A 16,863-nucleotide genomic window follows, 5' to 3' on the forward strand; every position below is an offset into this window, starting at 1 on the left:
TCGTGACCCTGATTATCTCTTGTCACAGGAGTCTCCAGCGGGTAGCCCAGCTGAAGATCCAGAGCGAGGACGGAGACGACCGTACAGCACTGGAGATCATGAGGGACTCGAACTGGAGGGGAGAGGCTCCTCCTCGGAGATGAAGCGGGCCCCTCCTGTACATAGAAGTCTTCACTTGCAATCTTCTCCCTTGGAGGGTCTGCCGCCCAAGCGCAGGGACCCAAGGATTGTTCGGGACGACGTTGAGGGTACCCCTGAGCAGCAGCACGTGGGTGTGCTTGGCCTTGGCTGGCTCAAGGGGGAGAGCAAAGTGTTCGAGGACAAGGTCCTTCCTCCTTCCCTTGTCCTCCCTCCCTTCGCCCTCTCATTCCCACAGCCACTCACTCCCCTTCTGCTTGACTCATGCTTGCACAGGTAAAGGAGTGCAGAGAACAGATCGCGTGGCTAACCTCAGGCAACTTCGACCTGTTCCATGACGCGCCTTCAGCCTCGAGTGCGTCTCCTGCTGTCGGGAAGGATCCCAGGAGGACGAGAGCATCCCCTGGCGGAGTCTCGATTTGGAGCAGAAAGTCACCGGCGAAACCATGGAATTCCCCAGCTTGAGAGGAAGATTCCAGGAAGAAGTTGAGCAAGAATTCTGTATGTATGTCATGTGAATGTCTCAAGTGTTGTTCTCGTCGTTGCTCCTGCTCTGGAGTCCTCATCTCTTCTCCCCGGCCACTTGCTCCTTCACCTTGCTTCTGTCCTGAGTCTTGCTGAGCTCTCGCGACACGTCGGTCAGACGGAAACCTCCGCCTACTCGTTTTGCATCCCCTACAGCACGTGCGGGCTTGCTGGTTCCAGCAACCTTTTCCTTGACGCTTGGCGTTCTGACCTTCAACTCGAAAGACGTCGACGTCACCGCGCTCGCTCCCTTCCTCGAGCTGGGATCGAAGGCTCTCGCATGGAGGACGAGCGGAGAGGAGCTCGCCAGGGAGCTCACTGGAATGGGGCCCGAGACCACGTGCGAGTCCTGCATGTCGGACAAGGAGATGGTCTTGGCTACCTGACTGTAGAGGATGGTGGCTCCTGGAGTAGAGCAGGTGATGGTCACCTGTCCCGAGGGCAGCAGAGCTCCCCCAGCTGGCTGAAAGGAAGGAGGAGAGACCCGCACCTGACGCGAGAAACGTCTGCGCCCCCCGTGACCTCTCCAGACCTTCTGGATCCTGGTGGCACACAACTTCATCCTTGCCGACGATGCAGGAGGCCGTTTCATCGTCGGCACGGCAGCCTCCTCCTCCTCTCTCTTCACCCCCCACGCATGCATCTTCCCCAGCGCGTCTCCTGCAATGAGCATCCCGTGGTGATTTGCGATGAGGGAGAAAATCTGCTCCTTGTCGGCAGTCTCGAACTTCATCTTGACCTCCCCCGACACCACGTTGGTAATGCGGATGCCTCCATCAGCATGCGACGAGGTGACCCACCTCCTGGTCCCGTCGACTCTGTGATAGACGTTGAAGGAAGCAAGACCGGTCTCCAGCACCGCCCTACCCTTGCCGTTCCTCACATCCGTCACCCTCACTGACCCGTCGAAGGAAGTTGAGAACAGCTCGAGGTTCGCGAGGTGCAGTGACGTGACGTATCCGGAGTGTCCCGTGAAAGTGTCGCGCTGCTTGCTCGAGCGCAGGTCAAGCGCTGCTATGCTGCAGTCATGCAGCCCGCAGTAGACATCAGTTTGCTTTCCTACCACACACAGCGCGGCATCAGGGAGTTTCACCACCGACGAGAAGCCATGGTCTTGCAGTCTCGTTCTTAGATCCCACACGCGCACACAGCTGTCCCAAGAGGCAGAGAGCACGACGCCGCTCTCATGCAGGAAAAGATGATTGACGCAGTGAGCATGCGCCTTGATCTGCTTTATGAGAGAGCGTCGCTCTATGCTCCAAAGACATATGGTCTGATCAAAGGAACCGGACAAGAGCATGTCATCCACTACAAGGAGCGAGCTGATGTATCCTTGATGCACATGCTGCAGCGTCTCTATCTTCTTTTGCTTCTTCGCATCCCAAATCGAGATTTTCTCGTCGCCACTTCCACATATCATCATCCTCACCGACACCTCCCCCGATCCCTCCATCACCGTCTCTAACGCATTGATCGACGAATCATGAGCCTTCACTTGCCAATAATCGTCCGGCCTTGGCGTCCACGCTAAGCCTTCTGGATTCATTGCTGCTTGCTCCGTGCTCATCCTACTTCTGTTCTGCCTCCTCCTGCTGCTCCTGCTGCTCCTGCTCCTGCTCCTGCTCCTGCTCCTGCTCCTGCTCCTGCTCCTGCTCCTGCTCCTGCTCCTGCTCCTGCTCCTGCTCCTGCTGCTCCTGTTTCTGCTCCTGCTGCTCCTGTTTCTGCTCCTCCTGCTCCTGTTCTTGGCAACGAACCTTCAGCGGGCCCATCTCCGACGACCTGAGGCGGACTCGAAAAATTCTTCACATCTCCGTTTTCACCAGCGGTTTACTCAAAGTTAAGTTAAAAATCAGTACGAGGACAATCAGGAGAGTCGAGGAGGCTTGACCCTGACACTGTCGCACAGGCCCAACGGCGAGAAGAGAAAAGACAGCGAGAACCAAACCTAATCCTGCCGACTGCTGTCCCCCAACCTATTTTAAATGTCTCAGCTCGTTCTACTCATGACATCTACTATCATGTATCGTAGGCTTCACTTCTAATGTATATATTGACTTTCATAACATCCTTCCTGACTTTGGATTGGTCAGGGGGACTTGTCACTCTCCTCGTGTATTGCGATATTCTACGTATCGCCTGTGCCCATGGCTGTGTATGACCCAGGCCTTGTAGTCCTTGAGCGACAATTGAAGCTCGCACACGTGTGAGTTCACACCCAGTCGACGAGTCTCCTCGTTGTCAAGACGGACGTTGAGACACAGGTCACGGTACGCTCCTGATTGCTGCGACGTAAACTCGGGATCGAAACGATTCTTGACGCGCAGGATCACGAGCTCCTCGTCCTCGCAGATCCCTCGGAAGCATCTCGTGATGTCCTCGATGCTCTCGAACACTATACATTGCCGCACCACGTCCAGCAGCCGCCAGACTTCCCCCTTGTACGACCTGCTCAGCTTCTCGATTGCCCGATCGAATCCCTTGAGACTCGCCCAGCTGTGTCGATACTGCGCATTCCCTTCTTCGTATCGCACCCACTTGACCTCTCTTGGTCCCTCCTCCCCAGCCTCCACATCCTGCACGAGCCCACCCCACTTCTTGAGCAGCTCCTTCACCTTGCGTAGGTAGGCTAGCTCAAGCAGCATGGCCTGATTGTAGAGCTGATCCAGACATGCGATCTTCCCCGCGTTATGTCGTAAGAGTCGGTCGAACAATGAAGGGCTATGCTCTTGCTCTCCCGCCTTCACCTGACATATGGCCCCCTTCCGCCAGGCCTTGTGCCCAGCACCGACAGTCTCCTTCAACCTCGTCACTTGCGCCATCGACTCTTCGTTGGTCGTCAATGCCCGCCAAACCTCGTTGTAATGCTTCGAGTCGTCCTTGATCCCCTGCCATGCTCGAACGATTGCAATTCTGCGTGCAATGCGCGCAATCAGCCAGCCCAGCAGCAGGATCGATCCGTTGACTGGAATCTGAAACTGTCTTTTCTCAAGTACAAGAAAGTAGTGGAAGTTGACAGCAAAGTAGTTCATCAAGGCGTCGAACGGAAGAAAAGGGACAAACTTCTCTTCCCAGAACACCAGCAGCAATCCTGAGATCAAAGCCGCAAAGCCTTCAAAGAACAATCGGACAAGGTCGGTCGCCCATCCGTCGACGGCCATGTGGATTATTCCACTAGTGATCTGAAAGAAACCAGGCCCGCAGAAGCTAAAGGAGAAGAGCACAATACCCGTGCGAGGCTTCCCAAGAACGCTCAACAAGGACCCGGTGAAGAGGCCGAAGATCACCGGGAAGATGTAGAAGATCGTGTCGAGAGCTTCATACAGAGGCGCGACAAGCGTCACCTCGTTCTCAGCTCCTCGCTCTAAGGTTGTGGGATAGGCCTCCTCCCAGAAGGGAATGCAGGCTGTGGTGTAAATATCCCACTTGCATCGGGTGCCTGCTTTCAGCCTCCAGCTGGAGTCTTGCAGCTCCCACGGGTTCTTGGTTGAAGAAGTGGTGACCTCCAGCTGGAATCGAACGGGGTCAAGTCCCTCGGTGCCGAGGCGACTGTCAGTGATGAAGTAGAAGGCGTTGGCGGCTTCGAAACTCTTGAAGGAGAAGTAAAAGTTGTTCTCCTTCTCTACTCCCTCCACTGCAGAAGAGACCTTACAACCATTCAAGATCCAACCGAGCTTAAGTGAGTAGTTCCCACCGGCTGGTAGTCTGTCCTCCCGCTGTTGCAAAACTTTCATCCTTGCAGCTTGCACTTGGAACACTTGTTGGCCAGCGAAATCATACCATATCCCTCCGGGTCCGAACGTGTGCACCACATAGAAGATGCCAACAATCACCATCGACACCTTGAAAGAGACCTTCTGTATCGCAAGCGTGCAAGGAATGGAAGTGAAGAGCACGCTGCTGCTTCCCGTCTTCCTGACTGCATGTCGCCGCTCCTTGAGCCTCGCCCCGAGGATGTTTCCAGCAATCAGGCATCTCTGTCTTAACAGGTCCTTATGCCTTTGTTCTTCAGACCAGCAGTGAGGGGCTGATTGGTAGAGTGAGTTCAGAGACTCGGCCTCCTCGCCTGCACCGCCAAGATTCTCCACCGCAACCCTTGACAGTCTACGGATCTTATGATGCCTCACCCTCAGCAACCAAGTGAACGAGTCTAGCATCGCCAAGAACAAGGAGCATTGCGCAGGCAGGTCGATCTGGTGGATGCGCCGGTATGACTTCAAATCGTCCAACATGTTCGAGGTTGCCGCAGCTTGCAGACGGGCCAGAACCAGTCGAAGTTCACAAACAAACGCGCATGTGCCGTAGAACCGCGATTGCTCTGTAAATAATCGAATTTTGAGACAAACATCCCTGACCTGTCCCAAATGTTTGTGCTCGTCCTTCACAGCGAGTCTGTTCGTGAGGCTCACAATCACCACCCCTCGGTCTTCAAACAGCACTCGCAAACACTCTGTGATGTCTTGTATCCGCTCGAAGACGATGCTCTGCCGCACCAGATCCGTATGTCTTGCAACGGCTCCATGGTACTTTCGTAAGATCTTTTCGTAGCTTGCTTCGAAGCTCTTCATGGGAGTCTCATGGAAACGAGCGATACACCCGTGCGAGGTCTGCAGTTTTTCAACGATGACCACCAATTTGTCAACAAACACTTTCTGCATCACAACCCCCTGGGCGTACAGTTGGTCAAAACTAGTGATCTCGTTTGTTTCCGAAAGCTTTACACTTGAGCGGGAGGTAAAAGCTCCAAATGATTCGTGCGTAGAAGGTGAGCAAGATCTTTTCGATGAAGAGAATGCTTCCAAGGCTCGAATCCTTTCGACATCTAGGTTTGCATCTCCTTGGTTTGTCTGAATTGGTGCAAGACAAAATTGCCGCAAGTGCTTCCGAGCGCTTTTGCAACCAGTGTAAGCCACTTCATGCAGCTCTCTCAAGCTTGAGTCGCCTCCCTGGGATAGTATGTCTTCCCAAACCTTCTCCAGCTCGGCCTGGTGATTCATGGCAGACTTGCGGGAGGAAGCTCTGAGGTATTCACGGATTGCCATCAAGACAAGAAAGAAAAGCAGCTGCACGATTCTCATGTATGCCCCGTTTGATCTCAGTGCAGCCTCCACCCCAAGGAGAATCGCTGATGACGCTGCCCCCAGCTCCAACACCAGGCACTCGTGAACAACGAGAGGACAAGGAAAAAGCAGCAGGATCTGGAGGGAAGGGACTCAGAAGAGGGAGAGGACGAGACGGGCAGTACCATGAGGCTCTCGATCAGCGCCGCATACTCCACCTCTAAGTTGCAGCTGCTCCACGTGACAATGAACTCGGACATGCCAACAGCTGCCGAGAGGAAATATCCCAAGCACAGCATCTACCATCTCCCCATCACTCGCATATGAGTATCGGGTTTACAAGCACACTTACCGGTACCGACGCGTGGAGCCTTTTTAGATGCGCGCATGCTACAGCAAGCAAGATTCCGAGCCCCTTGAACAATCGCTCCAAGACCCTCGCATATGCAGGCCACCGGCATTTGATCGCGTTCCAGCTGATCTTGATGAGCTGATTTCGTGGAAGCGAAGCCAACATCCTCGAGAAGTCTTGCTCGAGCACGTCTTGACCTACAGGGACGGGAACTACTCGATCCAACGACTGCATGGACTGCATCACGTAGACTTTCCAGTGCTCGCCGTCGCTGGATGACTCAAGGGTGAATTCGACGGGGTTGAACTCATTGCTAGAGTTGGATGTGAGAAAGTACCAGCCATCGAAAGAGTGCGAGGCATCTAATCTCAAAGTCACGGAAGCTCCTTGCCTCTCTTCAACATACTCGTCTCCTAGCGGATACCTCGGAATCAAACAGTCCCCTCTCAGCACTCCGAAGGATTGTATCCCAGGAGATGTTATGGCAGGCCCTGACAGTCCATTCTGAAGCTTTCTAGCAGTGAATCGAAAGAAACGAGACGCTCCTTGGGGCTGACTAATGCTTGAAAGCGACCAAGTCGCTGAGTGAGACAGTGGCAAAAACAGGAAAAGGAAAGCAATGACAGCCAAACCCGCTTGGAAGATCCTCACAGACAGAAACCAGGTGAAGGGATGTGAAGAACAGAGAATCTCAAAGCTCTTATTCGCAAAGATCTTGGTTCGAGCAGCTTCCAGAGAATTTTGTAGCCTGTCACCCTCTATCTTGGTGCTCTCCACAAGATAGTCGAGCCACACCTGAGGGAACTCTTCTGTGCAGTTTGGCTGAGAGGAGATTCTTCCAGGCCTCAAGCTTTTGCCTGCATCCTCTTCCACCATGACCGTCATCTCGGCCATGCTCCCTGTTCACGCAACCGACATGTCCACATCTTGCAACTCGCAACCCCGCTCCCTGTTTCCGCGCAACCCCTGGCAGAGGGAAGACCACCCCTCATGTGAGGCTGAGCCATTGGGAACACATACCCTAGCAGCCCGCCTGCAGGGGGTGAGGGTCAGCCGATCGCCGGAACGAGTACGTGCGCCGGTTAATTATTATGTTAAATCATTATTACTTCACTAGTTGAGTAATCAAGAAAAGACTTCACACTGCTGCATGTTGCGATCGATCACGCAGCTACTCATGGCCCATTGAGCGTAGCATCAAGAGGATTGCTCTCAAGTAAACATGATACCGCCCCTCGTGAAGCTCGTGATGGAATGACGACGGCTGAAATTGCCGACGTGTATCGCTTCCAGTGGAGGCTAAGAGAGATTGAAAGAGCCTTCCGAGCCTTTCGAGAGAGCGAAGCGATGGAGGAAGTGCATCTGACTCTGTTCAGCGAGGACCCGAAGATCAGAGAGGACAGAGTCGAGATCAATGTCGAAGGGATCGACGTGGAGGAGGACCGAAGCACCAAGTCGTGGAACGGGTCCAAGATATGCATCTTCCTTGACTCTATGGAGGATGCTCGACGCATGACGAAGGAGCTGCCTTTCTCTTTAGAAAGCGCAGCAATCAAGCTCGAAGCAGTCGGCTTCAACATGAAGCCTGAGAGGAGGTAGCGGCGACGCTCAGCATGAGGAGAGCGCGGGAGAGTGGCTGGAGCTTACAGACCTGGAGAGGATCACAATGGAGGCAGCTTCTCCATCCAGCAAAGACGACATGCAGCTCGTGTGCGAGCTCTCAGCAGTCATCCAGGAGGCAACTTCTTTGAACGAGATGAGGACGAGCGAGCGGATCAAGCTGGTCTTGGACAAGGCCGTAGGAAACCTCCACGACACCTTCTACTCACCGGAAAGCCTGGAGTTCATGTCGCTGGGAGAGTGGGCGAAGACCCCAGAGGAGCAGGGAGTGGGACGCAATGTTCTCAAGGAGCAGCTGGCGGAGTGGCTGCACAGCAAGCGCTGGACTCGCGTGCAGGGAGACAGCAAGAAGGCCAGGAGGGGCAGCGCGTTCTCGCCACGGGCAACGGCAGCGGCTGAGCTTGAGCAGGAGGCGGAGAGCGACGACATAGAGCGTCGATCTCTTAGCTTCCTGTTCATAGCACTGAGTAAATTTGCAGAGATGCATGTGCTGGCCTGCTCACTGAAGGTGGACAAGAAAACCCGACTGCGGCTGAAGATGAGGGAAGATGATGAAGAGGAGGAGGACATGGAAGAAGAGCAAGGCGAGGGCGAGGAAGGCGACAGGGCGAGCCCGCACTGAGCTTGAGCTGAAAGCAAGACAGCACGGCGAAGAAGAGGTGGACAAGAAGGGGACTCGAGGACTCCGGCGACCAACGAGTCAGCGAGGTAAGCTAGGTAAGGAGAGGAGGTAGGGGGCAACTGAAGGCCAAGGTGAGGAGAGGCAACTCTTCTGACTAAGGCTGAGGAAGCCTTGATGCTTTTACTTGCAGGGATCGAACACAAACGTGATAGGTGGGTCCAACTACTGCAGGAGACAGCCGAGCTGGAGATCGAGCGTGTGAGTGTCGAGCTATTACAGCTAGTGGAGAGGATCGCTGGGAGCACTAATGAGCAGGAACAGAAAGCCGAGCTCCGGGCTCAGGAGGTGGCCGGGCAAAGAAAGCCGAGCTCGAGATCGAGAGCAGGCTACGCGAACTACTGCAGCTAGAGGCGAGGATTGCCGCCAGCATTAATGAGCTGAAAAAAAGTCGAGCATGGAGGCAAGCAATCAAGAGAATTGCTCTCATCGGGATGTGAAATGCTTCGTGTTCGGAAAGCATCGATGCGAAACAAGCTTTTGATACGGAAGTGCTATCGTGATATCAAGGATATTATTGCGATCTACTTTGGTTTGGACGGAAAAAGATGAAAACCAAGAAAAACAGAGGTTTTCATTTTCAAGTGCATGATGAAGCACAATCGTAATTTGGCCGCCAAAGTTGTCTTCGACGATGATGTTCTTGACAGCCATTCACAATGGCTTCTGTTTCATTTTCCATCGCACCTTATCCTCAGGAAAGAAGAGAAGGAGGTTGGGGGAAGGGCATGATGGAAGCGGTGTAGCTAAGATTGAAAAGCATCAGCCGAATTTGATTTGGTCCTCCCAGAAGCTTTGAAAAAGACTGCAAATTGGTAACATGCACAAACCTTGTGTATGGAGACAGAGCCGAGAAAACAACGAGGGGGTTTGGTAGACCTTGGGATTGAGTTCTTTCAAAGTGTGATGTTTCTGTCCGACGGCGTGGAATTCTCGCTCGAGGAATAAGTCCAACCAGCTGATGCAAATCAAATAAACTTTTCTCAACTTATTTCCTTGTAGACCTTATCTTTTAACCATTCGCAGGGTCCAATGAGTATAGATCAGTCGTGATCTTCTGATTCAGTAATCCTTGCGACCCGACAGCCCTGAACTTAACTGACAAGATTGAGGTTTTCAAAAGAGATACATCGTTATCGTTATATCTTTCACCTTTTTACCAAGATTGCTTCATTCAAGAATGCTGGAAACTTTGAAGCCTGCATTGAGCGTCTAGCATTACTATCTAAAGTGAGTTACCTCGTGCGCCAGAAATGCGTTGTATTGCTTCCTGCACGGTCTGTCAATCAACCTCCTTGCTTGACAACTCGAGATCACATCAGCATCTCTGCTTACATGGTGTATGTGTCTTTGCCAGATCACCGTCTCCATCCAACTCACGACCATTTCCAATCATCCCGTCTCCAATCATCCAACTATTCAGACCAACAAACCAGGACTCACTCGATCAAAGGACTCACTCGATCAAAGGACTCACTCGATCAAAGGACTCACTCGATCGGATCAAAGGACTCACTCGATCAAAGGACTCACTCGATCAAAGGACTCACTCGATCAAAGGACTCACTCGATCGGATCAAAGGACTCACTCGATCAAAGGACTCACTCGATCAAAGGACTCACTCGATCAAAGGACTCACTCGATCAAAGGACTCACTCGATCAAAGGACTCACTCGATCAAAGGACTCACTCGATCAAAGGACTCACTCGATCAAAGGACTCACTCGATCAAAGGACTCACTCGATCGGATCAAAGGACTCTGCTCTGCTCTACGATGTCTGGGATCTGCCGCTCGAAGAACCCGATGTCCGGGCCTACGGTGGGTCCGTTAGTACCAGGCTAGCGTTGACTGAAACGTGAGGATAAGATAATATGGCAGGTATGCCAGTCGCGCGCGGGCGTTGGTAGGACAGTATGTGGCGTGACCGATGTTGTGCTTGCAAGACAGCAATGGCAAGATTGAGAAGATGATGCTGGAGTTTAAGCTGGGATGATAATCAGAATCTCATGTTTCACTCTCCGCAAGTCTGGGATGACCTTGTCGTGAATATCGCCGTTAACTCTACTCTCCATTGCCTTGTGCGTGAGCAGCATGGGATGAGAAGGAAAGACCTGGGCTCCGTAGGAGAAGCTCTCACTTGGGGTTTTAGATAGCTCACTTGGTTGATTGACGTCAACAGCGATGGTGCTTGACGCATCACATCTCCCGGGAAGTTTGAACGCCCAGGTATCGGGCAAGCATCTGTCCAAGTACCCGGACAAAGAGCTCGCCATCAGGATCTTCTCGACACTAGTCGACAGCAACGACACAATCTTCAGTCTTGGGCTGAGCAAGGACCAGGTCAAGTTGCTCGCTCTACTTGCTAAGGCTCGACATTACAGCAAGGGGCAGTTCTACTGCAGGGAAGGGGAAAACCGGTCGGAGTTTGCCGTAGTCATCGACGGAGAGTTCACGTTGCAAGACATCCCTCGGCATTCGTGCTCGCTGGGCCCGGGGTCGTTCATAGGAGAGGTTGGTCTGCTGGGGACCAAGTTTGTCAAGTGCGAGTTCTGCGTGCGGGCCACGATCGACTCTACCCTTGTGACGGTCCCATATCGCAAGTACCTGACGTTCATCGCCAACTACTCCGAGACTGAGGCTCGCACCCTTGAGTTCTTGAACTCTGCCGTATGCTCAAATCTGATGAAACTCTTGAAGTTGAAGAAGGAGAATGTTGCCGCAAGAATGCTCCAGTGTGCGCAGAGATCACACAGAGCAAGGAGTTTCTTCCACAGCTCCAAGAAAGACACAAAGAGACTTGCCTGCGTCGCCATACAGCGAATGTTCCGAAAGTACAGGTTCAAGATGAACCTCTGGCTGAAGAGGCAGATCCCAAGAGTTGAGATGATACAGTGTGCAGTAAGAAGTTGGATTGCCAGGAGGGTTGTCAGGGAAATACGAGCCGAAAGCAATCATGAGCAAGTGAGGAAAGCGGTTTCAGATGTCAATTTCTGTAAATACAAAGTAACCGAGTGGAAGAAGATGAAAATTGCTGGAACGTTAGCGAACTCGGTTTCCATTCACAGAGAGGTTGCTCTTTGGGATTTCTTGTCCTGCTTCGATCTCACGTTTGCTCTTTGCAAGGATTCTTCTTCTGCTGTCGTTCTTGGCCAACTGCCGACACAGAAGTCAGACAAGGTGCTCGGCAAGGTATCTGTATCCGAGACCCTGCTCCTTTACGGCCTCGTCTGACTTTGTGCAGTCGACATTGTGGACAAAGGATGGGAAGCTAGAAGGGCAGCAGGATAGCGCACAAGCCACCAACGTCAAGAAGAACGACATCCTCTATAAGTGGCTGCGGCGGACAATACACAAGTCCTTCAGAAGTTGGGCCCTGTACATCCAAACCTTGAAAGACAAGATTCAGAGGGGGAAGAAGAGCGTCAAACACTTCCTATACGGGCCCCTCTACTACTTCTTCGGGCTCTGGTCAAGTCAGAGGAACTCCAAGTACGTCTCCCCGTGGCGAGCAGCTCCCGGCAAGACGGTCATCCTGACTCACGAGGGCAAGGAGTACGAGTACACTAACGGACATCGAGTGGCCGGGGACAACGGGGTTGGAGTCTTGCTCGAGCCGCTCCTGTCAAGCAAAGCTCTCTGGAAGGTGCAGTGGGTGTCATCGGGGCTGATCTCGTCCTACTTCACCGGGTCCTGCGGCAGATATTTCCTGCAGTATGCTCAGAGACGATCAAAGTTCACCTGACTTGACTGGCAGGTGGTGGAAGGGAGCAGAGTCTGAGATGCAACTGCCGCGAGTACACTCCGACACTGAACCTCCGGCGTCCCTCGTCAAGATCATGGAGCAGCCGAACCAAGCTGAGAAGAACGTGGGACAGCAGCCGCAGACATACCTTGAATACCGACAGACCTCGTGCGATATCTCCTTCTCTGATTCCAAATTTACACCTGACCGGCAATGTGCAGGATTGAAATTATGAAAGTGGTCGGGAGCAGTCGGGACAGGCTGGAGATGACTCGGAGTGTCACAGTGCCGTTCGGAGCCAAGTACTTCCTCCCATGCCCTCCGGCCTCCGAGTGGGCTCTTGAGATGAACTTCGAGCCCAACACGCTCGAGCACACAGCGCGGGTGTCCCTACGAGCCTCGGAGGCGACGCTCAAGGACTGCGGCAAGGGGGAGCTTGGAATAATCGTCAGTCCGTTGGTGGAAGTCAGAGTGGACGGGCATCAGCTGAAGACTATGAAGCCTTTTCAAGTCAAAATCCCGCACCGGTGCTCGTCGACTTCTCATCTGAACCTCTACCACTGGTCTGTCGGAAAGATGTTCCCTGAGAAGATCTTGTCTGCGGAGTTCTCAACCGACTACTGCACAGCTACAGTAGAGGCTTTCGGGGTGTTTGCTGTCCTCAATGGCCAGCCTTCGACCCCGGATGTCCTGTATGCGAAGCTCGACGTGGGGGACTTGTACAGAGACAACATAGGAAAGCTCGTCACCAAGGTTCACTTCGGAAAGACCTTCTCCGGGAGAGTCTTGCTGGTGCCACGAGGTTCAGCTTGCAGCACTGCAGTGCCCTGGTGAGTGAAGCCCTCTTTAGCTTTTGTGAGAGGGAAGTGATCTGGTTGCAGCATGTCTTTCCTCCCGAGGTTTCTGGTCCGGAATGGATCGACAGTGGACAAGATAGAGCTGGAACCGCTCAAGAAGCTCAAGGGCTACACCCTCAACAGCTGGTCCAACCGACAGGCCTACATCGGCCGCATGTTCATCATCAACTTCTCCTTCATCGTACAGGCAGTTGCTGGGATCCACGCGCCGACCCGTCTGCCCATGGTCGACTGCAAAGTGATTCTGTTCAGCTCCAGAGGACAGGAGCTCTTGACGTTTGAGAACGGGAACGAGATCCGCATCCAGGTGACGACGACCGACCTGAAGATCTATGTCAGCTTCGAGGAGAGGCTAGCTCCCATGAGCTACACCTGCACCCTCCAGGGACGAGAGTCTCTGCGCGACATCCGCGTGTGGGTCGCCAAGTGCATTGGAGGGAACGAGATCGAGCCTCTCGCACTGTCCAGGTTCTCCAACTTGAGGTTCGTGTCAGCCGACCGCTCAGACTACTTGTCCCTGTCGGATGAATGCTTCGAGCACGCGTCCGCGCACCTCCCCGAGGTTCGCCTGCAGGCACTGACAAAGCTGGACGTGCGGTACGGGAGCGAAGGCGACGTGGTGGACATGCTGCAAGACGTGTTCATGAGGACTCGGCAGGCTCCTCTGCCTAAAGAGATCAGCCAGAGGAGTCTGCCGAGCCTGAAATCCAAGTCTGGGTTGTCGCAACAGTTAACGTTAGGGAGGAAGATGCCTCTTCTAGGATGTCCTACTAGTGACGACTGGACGCAACCTTCTGTTGACTCCCTGGCACGGTACAAGGAGTTGAGTAAGGAGTTGGATCGGCATGGGGGAGCACATCTGGATAAACGAGCAAGGAATCTAGAGGGGACGGTAGCGAACGAATCTAAATGGTTGAGAAGTGGTTTCCTTACTTCAAGAGAAGAGTCGTCGAGGAGAACCAGGTGATTGTGAAATGTTCTCACTGACTATCTTGACTTGATGGCAGACTACCAAGGCTTCCTTTAGACCAAGTGCATTCACTTCGCAATAGAAGCCGGTTAGATGGATTCTTTACGTCTCGTTGAGAAGGTTTCAAACCAATAAACTTCATGCACAGTCTACGATCACCGATGCTGACGTCATAGATCTCTGAGTTGCTTCACCTACGCTTGATTGAGCTTTCTAGCTCCTTGTTCATGCAACCTTGTCTTGTCAACTCGGAATCAACTCTGCATTTTTCGCCGGGTCAACCGTCGATCTTTTTTCCCCCGTAGTCTCAAAATTGAAGGGAACGGATTTGCGAGAGTTCTTTTTTATTGCACACAAACTATCCATAGTACCGGTATTGCTCTGGGATTTGGTGAACCCAAAAATGATTTCTTTTTAAGACGTTATCACCAGCCTGAATGCGTTGAGAGCGGCGACGAAATTGAAGAGTGGAATGAAGGAAGGAATGGAGAAACAGAAATGGTTGACGAGACGATGAGATAAGATGAAAGAGAAGTCAGCAAGAACTTCGTGGTGAAACAGTTGTGAAGATGATGATCAATTGTAGGAACAAGGAGGAAGGGGGAGATGGGTAAGGCGGTGAGAAAGGAATCGGATATTGTTTTGATTTCGAGCCGGGCAAGCCGACAAGCTGATCATTCGTTCAAAGGGATCTCACAGACTTCCGTCATGGCGAGCAACCAGGGAGTAGCAAACTTGAAGTCAAGGTTTGACTTGCCTCTCACACTCAACTCATTCGTAATAAATCACCGCAGGACGGTGCTGATGCCCGACAGTGAAGGGAAAATGAACGCAGATGCGGACACAGTCACCATGTTCATCACCCAAGTACGCTTCAGAAACACTCTTAAGGTCTCATGACCTTCTTGTAGAGAGCTCAAGTGTCCGGGCAGAAAGTTCAGAAACTGGTCAAGCTGCCTCGTATCGACAGGTTAGCGTTCTGACGCCGGAAGAAGGAATGTCTAATGACCACTCAGTGCAAAAGGAGCGGAGCCAGCGACAAACAGCGCACAGAGCTCCAATCTCATTCAAGCGAACAAAGAGGTTCTGTGTTGCAACGATGCTGTATCCCTCCTTGACTGAAAGCAACCATCACAGATGGCCGAAGTTCAGGCAAAGTTGGATGAGAAGAAGACAGAGTTCAACATCCGGTGACGAGACATTTCGACTTCAGGATTGAGAGCTGATGTTGTTGCAGAATGGCGAAATGCAAAGAGAAAGAGGAACTGTTAGCTATGAAACAGGCAAAGTTAAAGCTGGAATCGGAGAACTACAAGCTGTACGTTTGATATTCTTGTCTTTCTGGCGTCGGATGATGGCATGTCCTGTCTAGTTTCCTCCAAGAATTCAATGCAAAACGAGTAGCTCAACTTCTTTCTTGGTATTCATGATTCTCATCGCCTCTCAGGAAAGAGCGGAAAAACGAGCGAAGGAGGAAGTTCAAATTAGAAAGGCGAAGGAGGAAGAGATAGAAATCGTCAGTCAAAGTTTCATGACTTCGAAGTTTTGTTGAAATTCTCTATCAGCTCAAGGCAGAAGTGAAGAATCTGCGAAAAAGGTTGGACGAGGCAAAGAACAAGCTTGAGGGCGGACTGATGTATCAGGTGGCGAATCTGGACGAGTTCCTTGACTTGTATGAAGTAACTGTGAGCTTAGAACTACTTAGAGAGTGTTGTGGACTTCAGCGAAGATTTCAGCGAAATAGAAGACAGTGAGGGTTGGCATGCTCATGTTTCATGCTGTCTTACATGATCGTGAAAAGTCACGAAGAAGAGATATCCCACGTTGGTCTTCACATGCCAAGAGCTGAAAGTAGCCCTTGTTTTCGATCTCAATCTGTCTTGCTGAAGTCTGCTGTAGGAAGCTGTGTCTGCAAACATGGCGGAAGCGGAGGCGGCACAAGTATGCAGGAAGATCAATCGAGGGTTGTTCCCTGACACTTTGACCTTAGGAGAAACTCGCCCAACTCTCCAAAGAGATGCAGAACAAAGTCATTCGCTCCCTCCCATGCAGCCGGTGCTGATGATGCGAACAGGTCCTGACGCAAAGTAGCGCCGTGGGGGAGCTGCAAAATCGCCTGGAAGTGGCGAAGTTGGACACGGTCGGTGACCGCAGCCGCGTAGTCACATGCCTCTCTTCGCTCCCCTCCTCCCCCTTCCCTTCCTGAATGACCAGCGCCCTTCCTTCCCAGGTGATGTGCGAGTCGAACCTGGAGATAAGGAATGACGACTCTTCCAACGACATCCGGATGCTCGGGGAGGTACAAGATCTTGCATCTAGACCTCTCCCCCCACTCACTCGTTTCTCAGATTCGGCTCGCGGTGCTCAACTTGTACAACAGGTCTCTTCCTGTGGCAGTGGAGGAGCCCGCTGTTGCTGCTCACATCTGCTCAGGTGTCGCAACACGCACCTGTCCGAATCCCGTCCCAAGCAAGACACCAAAGACGTGGACGTTGCTCTCCGTTACATCGAAGAGAGGATGCGCGAGCTCATGGTTGATTTCCTTCCTCTCCCCCCTCCCTCCTCTCTCTTTTCTCCTCTCCTCTCCTCTTCTACCTTCTCCTCTCCTCCCTCCTCTCCTCCTCATCCCTCTCATCTCGTCTTTCTCCCATCAACTCTTCCTCCTTCTGCCCCCGCTGACTTGCTCCTCCTGGCACTGACTTCTTGCCCCTCTCAGCTCATCGTCAAGGACGGGAAGGATCGCGGCGTCATTGGAGAGGTCAAGGTCAGGGAGGCGGACGTGAACGCAGCGGTACGTCCGGACTTGATAGTGTTTGAGCTCTGTGCCAGCAGTAACCGGGGAGGCAGACCAAGTCGTCAACAGAGAGGAGAGAAGCAAGCCCAACAAGGAGGCTGTCGAGGAGCGCCAAGAACACTCCAA

The 16,863-nt window shown here is 52.6% G+C and overlaps 3 protein-coding genes across 3 annotated transcripts; 1 reads left to right on the forward strand and 2 right to left on the reverse strand.

The window, feature by feature from the left end:
- Positions 1-700: 700 nt before the first annotated feature.
- GUITHDRAFT_111218 (hypothetical protein) lies at positions 701-2,209 on the reverse strand (the record flags this gene model as incomplete). The annotated part of the gene is made up of 2 exons (XM_005829773.1): positions 701-1,153; positions 1,196-2,209. 2 exons carry the CDS (start codon positions 2,207-2,209, stop codon positions 701-703), a joined length of 1,467 nt encoding a protein of 488 aa, XP_005829830.1.
- Positions 2,210-2,762: 553 nt separating this feature from the next.
- GUITHDRAFT_111219 (hypothetical protein) lies at positions 2,763-6,966 on the reverse strand (the record flags this gene model as incomplete). Its single annotated transcript, XM_005829774.1, has 3 exons — positions 2,763-5,858; positions 5,906-6,019; positions 6,073-6,966. The coding sequence occupies 3 exons, from the start codon at positions 6,964-6,966 to the stop codon at positions 2,763-2,765; spliced, it is 4,104 nt and encodes a 1,367-aa protein (XP_005829831.1).
- A 5,635-nt stretch (positions 6,967-12,601) lies between these two features.
- GUITHDRAFT_153455 (hypothetical protein) lies at positions 12,602-14,093 on the forward strand. Its single transcript, XM_005829775.1, has 3 exons — positions 12,602-12,946; positions 12,998-13,936; positions 13,981-14,093. The coding sequence occupies exons 1-3, from the start codon at positions 12,612-12,614 to the stop codon at positions 14,057-14,059; spliced, it is 1,353 nt and encodes a 450-aa protein (XP_005829832.1). The 5' UTR covers positions 12,602-12,611; the 3' UTR covers positions 14,060-14,093.
- Positions 14,094-16,863: the final 2,770 nt, after the last annotated feature.

This window comes from Guillardia theta (assembly GCF_000315625.1).
Source record: "Guillardia theta CCMP2712 unplaced genomic scaffold GUITHscaffold_50, whole genome shotgun sequence".
NCBI classification, from domain to species: domain Eukaryota; class Cryptophyceae; order Pyrenomonadales; family Geminigeraceae; genus Guillardia; species Guillardia theta.

Coding starts and splice junctions, on each gene's coding strand:
- GUITHDRAFT_153455 (XM_005829775.1), top strand. CDS start 12,612: ATGAAGCCTTTTCAAGTCAAAATCCCGCACCGGTGCTCGTCGACTTCT. Junction 12,947..12,997: donor TGCAGCACTGCAGTGCCCTG/GTGAGTGAAGCC, acceptor ATCTGGTTGCAG/CATGTCTTTCCTCCCGAGGT. Junction 13,937..13,980: donor GAGTCGTCGAGGAGAACCAG/GTGATTGTGAAA, acceptor ACTTGATGGCAG/ACTACCAAGGCTTCCTTTAG.